Source organism: Gallus gallus, chromosome 2, assembly GCF_016699485.2.
Source record: "Gallus gallus isolate bGalGal1 chromosome 2, bGalGal1.mat.broiler.GRCg7b, whole genome shotgun sequence".
Classification (NCBI taxonomy): Eukaryota; Metazoa; Chordata; class Aves; order Galliformes; family Phasianidae; genus Gallus; species Gallus gallus.
In genome coordinates, this window is record NC_052533.1 from 40,341,159 (window position 1) to 40,353,580 (window position 12,422).

Here is a 12,422-nt window from a genome sequence, read left to right on the forward strand (position 1 = left end):
TTATTTACTAATATTTTATTTTCAAAATGATTACAAAATATCTTTAAGAACCAAAAAAACCATTAAAAAGATGACAGATTTAGAATGGACAAATAATAAAACATTTCACAATTATTTTAATGGAAGTTCAAGGCAACACTGCCTACAAAACTATATGCTTTTTTTTTTAATACAAATACAACAATTGCATTATCATTCTGATTTAATAATCAGTAAAAGGCACTTAAGTTCTCAAAGGTATGAAAGTGATAGTTCTGAACAGCATAAGATTTAATCTAGATATCTCCTGCTGCTTGCAGCAATAAACTAAAACAAAGATGAATTTCCATCTTAAAGGCACTACCAGCATATTAATTCATTACAACTTCATACAACCTCTCAAATATCTCACAAAATATTTCCCTTCAGCATAGTAAGCTTAGTATTTTTATTGCACAGATTTGAACAGAGTGAGGATTACCACAGTGGCCATTATGCAAAAACATCTTGTGCTGAGCTCTTAGCATTGCATGAGACAATTCACTGCATTTTGAAGTTGGTGTGTGCAATGGTGGAACTGGACTGTACGGGACCACAACCCTGCCCTGCTGTTTTCAAGCGCAGAGTACAAGCTGTAGGGCACAATTCCTTCAAATACTTGAATCCAAAGGGCATTGCTAGCATTGTTATTTTAATATGTGCTTAACACATTAAAAATTCATGCTCTACATAACGTACATGTGGCTTTTCAGAGCAAAAACTCACAGTTCAGCTCCTTAACAGCAAGTCTTGACACATCCTGGAGAACCCTCTGCACTGATTCTCACAGCACCGTAAGCATAAGTGATGCCTGAAAGTCATTGCGGAGCCTTCAAGTATTTTTGGATGGGCTCAGCTGGAGAAGGCTAAATGTGTCTGAGCAGGCTCGCAGCACCACTGCCAAGCGCGGTGTTGAAGAAGGTGAAGACAATCTTCAGCTTGATGTACTGTGCCGACAGCTCCTTTCCACAGGTTTTACTATCAGTTAAGACTGTACAATTGTGGCTGCTTTGCAATCAGGAAAAGCAATCTAAGATAGTTCTTCATAACAGCCCTTCTGCTAAAGCTCCCACCATTCTCCTGAATAATCCACTTCAGTCAAAATCAGCCAACTTCGTTTAGCAATGTAAATAGCTGATTTAAAGAAAGCAGAATGGTTTAATCAGGAACAGGCTGGGAAACATGCAGACCACTTTGCTGACAGTGCACGGGAGTGTAGGAGACATACAGCCACACAGAGCTCCTGCAAAAAATGATGTTTAATCCAGTGCCATCCTCTGGGATCAGCCTAATGGGAGGAAAGACACTCAAAGCCTGCAGCCAACACCAGGAGCACAACAGGAACACATCAGGACTGGAGGAGACCACTCTGCTTGGCTGTGGCAGTAAGGAAGTCTCTCACCCTACCTGGCCTGGAGGGTTGCAGAGACACACATCTGCCCTTGTGCCCTGGGGAGCTCACAAAGCAAGTTAAGCAGCAGCAGAGAACTGCATAGATACAAACAAGCCTCATTCCCAACTATTTTTAAACAACAACAACAAAAAACCAATTACACCCTACCCTCAAGCTTAAAAGCCTAGGATTAACAGTACAACCATACAGAAACTGCTTTGTTAACAAACAACTGTTTTGGTAGCAACAGTTTAGCAATTACCTCAAACTCTTAACCCATATGTGGTGTTTAACTACTTTACTATATGACAGATGAATGCCAGTTAGACAGTATCTGGAATGGAGCACTACGTATTGTTTTAAAGAATTACATGTCTCCTATTAGGAAAAATCCTATGACAAGGGAAAACAGATCTAACCAGTTTCCAGAAAAGTACCTGCTCATTTTCATTAGCTGGCGGCAATGCTTTCATCCCTTTCAGTCAACAGAATTTGGTTCTCAAATCTATACACAGATCAGTCAGTTGGTGAGAGAATGTGTAAACGCTAACTGCTTGGAACAGCTACAAGGAAAATGAAGTGTATATTAAAAAATCCTCACTCTTAACAACCGAAAGCACACCAGGGATGCCAGCATGTATGTAGCAAGAGAATCCATCAAACTATTCTGCAAAGGTTGGCAATATTTCTGTTTCAGAAGGTCTAACACAGGTGATGGGAGTCAGAACTCAGTTCCAGCCACTTCTGACACCAACTGCTTGTGGCACCTTTTTGTAAAAATAACTTGCTTTGTATTCCAGTTTGTTTGTAAAGAATCAGTGGTAGATACCATATAGGCAGGGAGGCCCAAGGCAGAGAAATGGCTTCACAGATCCCTCTTGGTACTACATCTCCAATTCAGGAATGGATGCCAATAGCAAAGCACTTAGGCAGAGAAAAGTCTATAGAGAAAGTAATCAAAACCCATAACTCTCTTCATATATTTCAAGCTAAGAAAAAAAAAGAAAAAAAAGAAGGAAAAATTACCCCCAAGATGAAAGATTTGTCATAGTCCTGCATTGTTTAAATAATATCCGCAGCACCTTGTTATTTTTACACTGTATTTACAGCATCAAGATTAAGAAACAACAGAAGTCTTGATGTCAGAAAAATTCAGTAGAATCTCGGGCAATAAACTAAAAAGGAAACAAAACCCAACAAATAAACACACAAAAAACTCACACCAATCTAAAAGGTTAATCACCACTGCGAACAAATACCCCAAAGTAAGACACTGCAAATTGCAGCAGATATTTCTTCCTATGACCAGTTTCCTATTGCCAGTTACATTGCTTGTAAATAAACACATCTCTAATCTACCCAGTTTTCAGACACAGATACAGCAAGCTCTGTACACCTACACTGAGATCAGGTTAGTGCAAATGGATTCTAATAAATACAAGAAAATAAACGACAGTTCAAATAACATTTCATCTTCAAGGAGAGAAATTCCATAAAAGAAAATATGTATTTTATGCAAGGCTCTGAAACCAAGACACAGCTTAAACTTGGTGCTTCACACCAGCTGTCAAAAATGTTACATTCCCCAAGCAAAGTGTAGTGTTAAAGTTAAGGCTCAGAGCTTAGGGAGAGAACATCACAAACTCATGTTCATCGGAAAGTAACAGTACTAGAAAAAGAAGCTGACCTTTTACACTGCTTTCTCTTACACTGGCTTCCTCATCCCTTTCCAAATACAGCTCTCATAGACAATTCTGACGGGCTTAGACTTAGCGCTGCCACAACAGGTTTCAGGACTATAAATCTGTCAGACAAGAGTATTGATGAAATGGTGTTAATGCCTGGAAGATCATAGAATCATAGAATCACTAATGTTGGAAAAGACCCACAGGATCATCCAGTCCAACCATCCACCCTTCATCAATGGCTCTCACTAAACCATGTCCCTCAACACAACATCCAAACGCTCTTTAAACACCACCAGGCTCGGTGACTCCACCACCTCTCTGGGCAGCCCATTCCAGTGCCTGACCACCCTTTCAGAGAAGTAGTATTTCCTAACGTCCAGCCTGAATCTTCCCTGAAGATATTACCAATGCCATGAGAACTCAAACAAGAACTGTTTTTGCATAATCAGCTTTCTTTTCTCACATGCTCTGGCATTCTGGAACATCTCTTGGCTTATGGCACTTTGCCCTACTTTTGAAGGCATTCTTCTACATGACATCTAGCAATTTTGCTTCTACCTCAGACATCTGAAAGATGCCTTTTTTCTGTTTTATTTATAGCAATCAGCATCTAGCTTGAAATGCCCATCACTGGTCTGATACATGCTGCATCAGCAGTATTTCTCGCAGTCCTATGGCCTTTTGCTTTAGGATACTTATGTAGATGTACTTATTTACCCGTTCACCAGCTAAGCCAGCCAGTAGGAAGAAGCCTTATACCAGTGCCATGGTGCACTAGACCAAAGAAAGGAACATGGTCCATAACAATTCCAGTAAATCTCACCATTATTTATGCATAGACAAGTTGTGAATGCCATTAACCTTGCAAATTAAATTCACACGGATAGTACCAACGTGAGGTGATGTTTTTCCCAGTAATGTTTTTCCCTTTGATGTTCAAATTGCTACTTTGGGGTTACTTTGTGAAAATACTTATTCTTCAATTTTTCCTCTCCCAACTAGCAGTTTTTATTCCTGCATTTTTTGTTGGTTTTGAAACAACCTGAAAGAACATTCTGTCATGCAAGTGTGAATGTTGATCATGATGTGCGAAGCTCTCTCCTTAATAAACAACTACATTACCCCCTGCATAACAACTCTACACTCAGTATTTCATGAAACTGATCTCACAGGCAGACCTGAAGAGAGTGAATAGTAAAAAGAAAATCCCACACCCTCACATAAGGATAAGCGTTTTTGTAAGGCTGCAGTTAGGTATCTCTTCTACATTCACTGTTTGACCAATAAGAATGAATTCTGCTATTCTAATTTGGAGCTGGTAAGAGAAGCATCTGGTCCAAGTTATAGAGAAAATGTCTTCAGAGCAGAACTAGGAATTTATGCATCACAGATTTCCCTTTATTAGTCACTTCTACCAAGATCAAACCAGCAAACTGTTGTCCTTGCATTATTCTATTTACACTTTCTTTTTTAAAGGTATGCTGCCTAAATAGGTGGCAGGACCACCTATTACTCAGACAATTAAATAAAACACGATGCTCAAGATGTCATTACTTGCATACGGACCTTTCAATTTTTGTGATGAGCAACGCATACAAAACTGATTAGAAGGAAGAGACAGAAATTATTACCTACAGAGCACTGAAACTTTGTTTTAGTTTGCTCCACTCAAGAAAATGAACTAATTTCAGAAAGTTTAGCTCGGCTTATTCAGTGGCTGATCTTCTGTGGCACCTTGAGTGTGGCCTGGATTTTCAGAGCGTTCTTCAGTGCTTTGTTTCCGACTGCACCAAAGGTCCCATATAAATTCAGCTAAAAATGCCCCACTTGCAAAAAATCCAAACACCTGTGAAAGTGAAAGGAATACAGGAATTAAAACTGTACAGACATTGACAGTATTCTAAGTGCCTGGAGAGAGATGTTAATAATGCTCATATATTAAATCAGTGCTTCAATTTCAATTGGCAACGGGTTGGAAGTCATATTGTAGTATATTAAATGTAAAAGGTTTTACAATTCTCATTCTCTTAATCAGCTGTGGATGTTAGAATATTTTCTAAACAGATCTTAATAGTAATTTTTTTCTTTTGTTTTTCAGTAAAACTAATGAAGAAGTATAGTAGTATAGCAGAACAGTTATACAACAGACACATGCAGTTTAGAAGGACCAATTGAAGAAGAGTAACAGATGGAAGGTGAAGAGACAAAAGCCAGCAGAACCTAAACAAGACCTTGCTGGGTCAGCAAGAGAGGGTGACAAGTTTCGTTGTTAGTCATAGCAGAAGAGTGGTAAGCAGAAGGTTGGTTTTAGCACCTTCTTTCAAGCAAGGAATCAAATGCACACATTTACACTCATTTTGACTGATTTTAAGCAGCTGTTTTTCCCCAAAGCAATAAGCAATTAGATACTAATAAGTCTTAAACCACAATTACTTTGTTTTTCCAGCTAAAAAAAAATAAATAGAAATAAAGGCAAAAACTGGGGAGCCTTTATACTCAAGTCATTAGGTATGAATATATCAACATCAAAGCAGAGGACCACATGAAAATATGCATCTCCAATAGCTCATCCTACCTATGGAGTGGAAGCATTTTGCTTTCATTTCTAATCCATTTTTAATTCATTCAGGAATAAAAATCAAAATTTGATCTTTTAAACTCACATATTCACAATTCCAACGTTATTTAAAGAGTGCCAAATAGGTAAGGAGCTGTGCCACAAAGCCTCTACAGTGCATTGCTCTGAGCCTCTTCAGTGTTACCAGGAGATGTGTGCCCTGTTTTTCTATTTCTGTCACTGAGGAAACTGTGATTCTTATCGCAGCCTTTACAAGCCAGCATTCTCTACATATGTTTTATAATGCCTGACAAAAGATGTGGTTGCTTGCTGCCTTTACAACTGAAGGATATTATGGAAAGACAGCTGATCTGCATTTCAGAGATGAGATTATCGGGGAGCACTGAGAGATGACAGTGTTGTCAACAGTGACAGAGGACAGGGAAGAATAGGGAGCCAAGGGAGCAAAATTAGGTGAGGAACAAAGATGCTGGGGAGCTCAAGAGTATGCAGAGCTTTCCAGAAGTCCTAAGGAATGCCTGCTTTCCAGTCTGTAGAAGCTCTGAAATAGCTCTCTTCCTGAAACAACATAATGCACTGAAGTCTGTTCCCTGCCCAGCTTCTTGCCTGCAAACTGAGTGAGGTTTCAAGAGCAGAGAAATTAAGATACAATTTAAATGTAAAATAAATGATAGAATTTTAAGACTTACACACGCAGCTTTTTCAAAAGCAGACCCAGAGCTGGTTGCAGCAAGCACTATTGAAGCTATCAGAAAGAAGGCACCTATAATTAACATGGTCCAAAAATTCTGCAAATAAAAGAAATGAATGTTACACAAGTGTAGATGTGCTACCTGAAAGCAAACAAGCAAACATCCTAACAGCAACTGAGTTAATCTGACCATGAATTTACAATTTGAAACACTGACGTTCGTGTGAGATTCAGGAAACTGATTTCACTACCAACCAACATTCAATATCATTAACTGTTTTAAAAAGGTCAACTTTATACAGTCCTTTTTCCTTTTTAATCTTCTTTCAGTATTTCTCTCATTGCATCTAACCTTTTTCACAGTCAAATTCAAGTGCAGGTCAATCATGCTAGCATTATTCCATCTGGGAAACTAGAAACCTGTAAGTGAAGGTGCTCATTCAAATCTCTGACTGCACTCCCTTATCTGTACCTTCATGTGATAATGTTACTGCTTGCACTGAAAGGACAGTCCAAAAACAACAGCCTTCCTGACTTTACAGAGCGACACTGTGCCACCAGTGCACCTTCTGAAACATAAAAGCGTGAGCAGTAACCAGTACAATTATTATCAAAAAGGAGGTAGGCTACACTCAGTAGGAAAACAGATACCACAGGTAGGCAGATTTCAAGTGCCATGCTGGTAGAAAACCGTTTCATACATATGAACGCTGCTCTGAAAGTAATGCCTCCTAATTTGTTATGACGGCCCACAAGGTCAGAGGCAGATGTTGATGGGTGGCAGCAGAGGCTGAACCTTCCCACCAATATCCCGTTACATGTTGTTGCTGTGTGACAGATGGCAGCAGAGGGGCAGTCTGACAGAATGGCGTCTGACATGGCAGTGTGTATGAAACAATGGGGTGGAACTGAATTCCTCCATGTGGAAAAAATGGCACCCATTGGCACTTGTTGAATGTTTATGGAGACCAAACAGTGAATGTTGGGACAATGAGGCAGTGGGTGGTGCATTTCAGCAGTGGTGACAACAACAGCAGTGGTGACAACCTCCACTGGTGCAGATTTTTTTTTACAAGCACAGCATGCAGGCTTTTGTTCATCTCTGGTGAAAATGCATAGATGACAGTAGTGACTGTGATGACAAATAGCATTTTGTAGCTGTGAATTTGCTTTATCTCACAGTGTTACTGTGCTCTTTTTATCTGTTGCAGTTTCCATGGAAATAAATAGGAGGCATTACTTTTGGAGTGACCTATTATAACAGTGTAGCAGTGGAAGCCTTTATGAAAGGCTTTCACACAAGTCCTAACATCCTACATGTAGGGCAATTTTGAAAAGCTGTCAATATTAAGAAGACTCTTAAAGTTGACTCAAGGTAATATAACCTCCTTTAATCTACTTTTTAAATGGAGAGTAATAGGAGATTCACTCTGCACAGCCTTTTTGACTCCACAGCAGTTTTGAAGAACTTACGTTATATGGTTCATTTAAAACAGCAGTAAAATTCCTTACCACTTTGTTTACTTTATCTTTCCCAAATGTTTCATATGCAATGGTGCAATACACACACAGGGTCAGGAGGCTCAGAAGAAAAGCACTGCAGCTTACAAATTCGAAGAAGTACAGCCCATGACAGTTGATACAATCCTCCACAATTTCTTCAAAAATAACAGCCAGAAAAGAGAGGACCTGCAAACAAATAACATGCTTCAGTCATGCCAAGTCACACCAGTATCTTTAACAAATGAATGTCTGAATGCCTCTGGTATCAGTATTAATGAAGACAGCTGTAAGAAAACACTGGATCTAAAAAGTGCCCCTTAAAATTCTGTACTATTTTATCACATGCAGAAATACAGAGACACAATTTCATGTTAACTTGATGTTAAAGTCAGGCAGTGAACAGCCCTTGGTTAAGCTGAGCACACGCCGCCAAACTCACTTTTTGGTTAGAAAGCAAAGACTCTTGATTTGTGGTGCTGTGCAGGAGGCAGCTGGGAGCAAACCAGGCAGGCGGATGAGAAGCGCAAACTCTACTGCCTACCACTTATAGCTGCATTTAATTTTAAATGCACTTCGGATTGGGGCAAGGGAGAAATGAAAGACATTGACCCAGCCAGCTGCCTCTCTTGGTCAACTGCAGAGAAAGCGTGGCTCATGTACTTAGAACCCAGTAACAACAGCAGCTCAACTGCAGGAACCAGAAAGTTTAAGCTACGTTTAAGCTACGCTGGACAGTGTTTAATCTATGCAGAAGTTTAAGCTAGCCTTCCTGCAACTGTCCTTTTTTGAGGATGCAACGTGAATTAATTCCCATACAGCCATCATGCATCTGCTGCTGGATTTTCTGCTGCCTTTTTGTGCAGGAAAGAATACTGCTGTATTTAAATGATCCCTCACTGGGGTCACTTCTCACTGGTTTTCTTCATCCTGTGAAGATGACACAGGATATGGATCCGTGCAGTAAGGAGTTCAGCAAATTAGAGCAAAGCAATGCTTAGGAACAAGAGTCAGTCATAAAACGAATACTGATGCAAGGATGATGACCATATTATTAACAACAGCATGTGGGAGGGCGACAGCTCTACGAAAAATACCAAATTCTAGAATTTAGAATTGTCATTTTCCAGATATGGAGTGTAAAAAAACAGCTGCAGGTGCTTTATCTGCACCTTATTTTGGAAAACAATGATCTGTCTTCTGTTTCAGCTTTCTGACAGTACAAATAAGAGAAGCGACTTAGCACATGGGAACCACACATCCCGCCAACTAAGCCAGACCTCAGAAGGGCACTTCGAAACATCATGTTTTGAATACACAATTGTGTATAAAGTAAACAGGATCTCAGAAATTGAAAGAACTGGAGGTGGGAAACTGCATATTACAATCAGACCTCAACATACTTCCCTTCCCTCCTGCACTTGCTGGCAAAGGCACAATGCTCAGGAACACTCACACCTAAAACAGCGGCGAATGCCCAAGGAATATTTTGAGCTCTGAATTTACAATTTTTAGAGAGTTAAAAAAAAATAATCAAAAGATTTGCTTATAGCTGTGTCCAATGACTAATTCACTTTTTTTTTTTTTTTTTTTTGCAAGGTGAGCTAAAATAGGAGGTATGTTTTTATTTTTCTTCCCCTCTTCTGTGATTTATATTCCCACCTCTTCATGTATCAGCACTCTCCATATCAGCCATCTCTTTCACTGGAAACGAAACAGACCAGAAGGAAAGTAAGAGCCTTTCTGGAAACCTGCCCTTAGAAGCCTTCAGTAGCCCAGGTAACCATGACCTGATCCAAGTAACTGAGGGAAAAAAAAACAAACTCTTGGCCAAGTGTACAAGCAAGTGAGAGAAAATCACATTCAGAGAGTACTTAAAGGAGTTCCGTGTCAAAATAAAAATGAAAATAAAAGGATTGATCAACTGGAGTCTTTTATGGGACTTGTCCTTTGCTTTAGTTTCATATTTGCTTTCTCCACACTGTGCCTATGGAGACTTCCAAGCAGTAAATGGACAGAATATCAACAACTGTTTTCCACCGAGCTGTCAGCAATGAGCGGAGAGGGGCAGCTCAGCTAAACCTGTGGGACAGAGCTTCCTTCACACTGAAGACCAAGGTCACACCTGAAGACACAAACAGGCAGCTCCCACCTTCCCTCCCTCTCCTACAGAAAATAAATATCTCCCTCTGCCCTTCGCCAGCAAGAAGTTTTTCATCAACACTGACATTACCACTACTGCAAGTTTCTATGCAAATATCACGTTTCTCAGGTGGATTTAATAAGGAAAAGGCTACAGAGAAATGCTGCAAAAATAAAGTAGATGAACGAACTTGCCAGCAGGCCCGTGAGGGTACAGAGCAGTGCTATTCCCAGCACAAACCTTCCAGTTTAGAAGGGTTGGTTCTATACTGCTCCACAGTCAGGGCTACTATAGGAAGGAAGCAGCTCAGGACAAATAGCAGATTGAGGCTGAATTACAATTTTCCTTTCTGGTTAAGGTATTTTTAAAAAAGTAAAGTAACTGCTACTGCTTTAGATGAGAACTCATTTCTACCTCAACCATGGCACAGTAGGCACCGTGATGTTTAACTCAGTGCTGAATTTGAACCAGTCATGGAGTAAAAAAACAACAACAAAACAATCCAGCTGTAACAAAAGTAAAACAAAACAGCAATCTAGAAACCCACACAGTTAGGATGCCTAGAAAGAAGTTTTCTGCGGGTGATTTCACAGTATTTTATAAAATACTTGATCTTCTTGTTCAGTGGACAAAGAACTGGCTGCAGGATCAAGTCCAGAGAGTGGTAGTCAATGGCTCAATGTGTGGACAGAGATCAGCGACAAGTGGTGTCTCCTACAGGTCACTGCTGGGGCTGATACTCTTTAATACTTCATCAGTAACACTGACAGCTGGTCGAGTGCACCCTCAGCAAGTTTGTGGATGACACCAAGCTGTGGGGTGTGGTCGACACACCAGAGGGGTGGGATGGCACTCAGAGGGATCTAGACAACCTTGAGCAGTGACACCAGGTGAGCCTCATAAGGTTCAACAAATCCAAGTGCAAGGTCTTCTACCGGGGTCAAGGCAACCCCCATTACCAATACAAGATGGGGAATGAAAGGATTGAGCACAGCCCTGCCTAAAAAGACCTTGGGGATACTGGTGGATGGCAAGTTGGACAGGAGCCAGCAATGTGCCCTCATGGCCCAGAAAGCCAACTGTATACGGGGCTGCATCAAAAGAAGTACAGCTAAGCAGGGCAACGGAGGTGATCCTGCCCCTCTGCTCTGTGCAGGTGAGGCCTCACCTGGCGTACTGCATCCAGATGAGGAGTCCTCAGTATAGGAAAGACATGGACCTGTTGGAGTGCATCCAGAGGAGGGCCAAAAAAAAAAAAAAAAAAAATGATCCAAGTGATGGAACACCTCCCCTGTGAGGATAGGCTGAGAGAGCTGGGGCTGTTCAGCCTGGAGAAGAGGAGACTTCAAAGTGACCTGAGAGCAGCCTTTCAGTACCTAAAGAGGAGCTACAGAAAAGAAGAGAACAGCCTCTTTAGATTGATCTGTGGTGATAGAACGAAGGAAAATGGTTTCATGCTTAAAGAGAAGAGATCTAGGTTAGATATAAGGAAAAAGTCTTTTACAGTGAGCGTGGTGAGGCACTGGAACAGGTTGCCCAGTGATGTGGTAGATACCCCATCCCTGGAGACTTTCAAGGCCAGGCTGGATCAGGAGCTGTGGTGTCCCTGCTCATTGCAGGGGAACTGGACTAGATGATCTATAAAGGTCCCTTAAAAGTCTAAGGATTCTGTGATTGTATTCTGTAACAAAGACGGGTGATTCTTGAAACCAACGCTCTATTTAGCAGTCCACCCCAGTGATAATCAATGTGTAATCCCCAAAATAACAGAGAATCCCTATTTTAACAGACAGCTAGTAGAAGCTAATATTAGCTAAATCACAGGGACTTCCAAAAATCCTTCCTAAAACTTTCTCTTACTGGGGATGCTGAGGATTCCACCCTCAGTAATTCCTGGTACTTGTTTTAAATGCTTTGACCAAGAACTCCAGAACTGGGCATTTTGGTAAATGGAAACAAAAGGAGGGGGAAGATTTGTCAGAAATTAGGACGGTGAATGATTATAATTCAGTTTTCCTTTTCCTCTCGTTGTAGGACAAGTGCAGACCACAAACTACTTCTGGAGCCTATCAAGCAGCTACCCATCATGGTTCGGACAGGCCTTTCTGCTACCTGGAAAGCTTTTTAAGCAATGCCTCTGCTCAGGTAACAATTTGGAGACTTCAGTGCACTGCTGAAGTTGCACATGTAATATTTTATTCTATTCCATCAAACTACTGATACAAATGATCTGCTTGCTTGGGAGCAGCAGCCAGCAGATCTCACTTAATCAACCGATCTCTAGATGACAAAGTAAAAGTTTACATCCTGTTTTATCTATTTAAAGTATTCTTGGGCGCGATGTTTTAAAAGCACTATTAAGAAAGCGTTGCTTTTGACAACACTCAGTCCTACCTTTACCTTTCTTTTCC

At 40.6% G+C, this 12,422-nt stretch overlaps 1 protein-coding gene and 1 long non-coding RNA gene across 2 annotated transcripts in view; one reads left to right on the forward strand and one right to left on the reverse strand.

The window, feature by feature from the left end:
• The window catches only part of CMTM6 (CKLF like MARVEL transmembrane domain containing 6), a 13,233-nt gene continuing 811 nt past the window's right edge, over positions 1-12,422 (reverse strand). The window contains exons 2-4 of the mRNA XM_025148025.3: positions 7,881-8,057; positions 6,367-6,465; positions 1-4,945 (exon numbers count right to left, since the gene is read on the reverse strand). Of these exons, the coding sequence (XP_025003793.1) occupies positions 4,796-4,945; positions 6,367-6,465; positions 7,881-8,057 (426 nt within the window). The 3' untranslated portion in view covers positions 1-4,795. The remainder of the gene's footprint in view (positions 4,946-6,366; positions 6,466-7,880; positions 8,058-12,422) is intronic.
• Positions 8,056-12,422, forward strand: part of LOC121113112 — an 18,283-nt gene continuing 13,916 nt past the window's right edge. The window contains exon 1 of the long non-coding RNA XR_005857834.2: positions 8,056-12,156. This is a non-coding gene — a long non-coding RNA (uncharacterized LOC121113112). The remainder of the gene's footprint in view (positions 12,157-12,422) is intronic.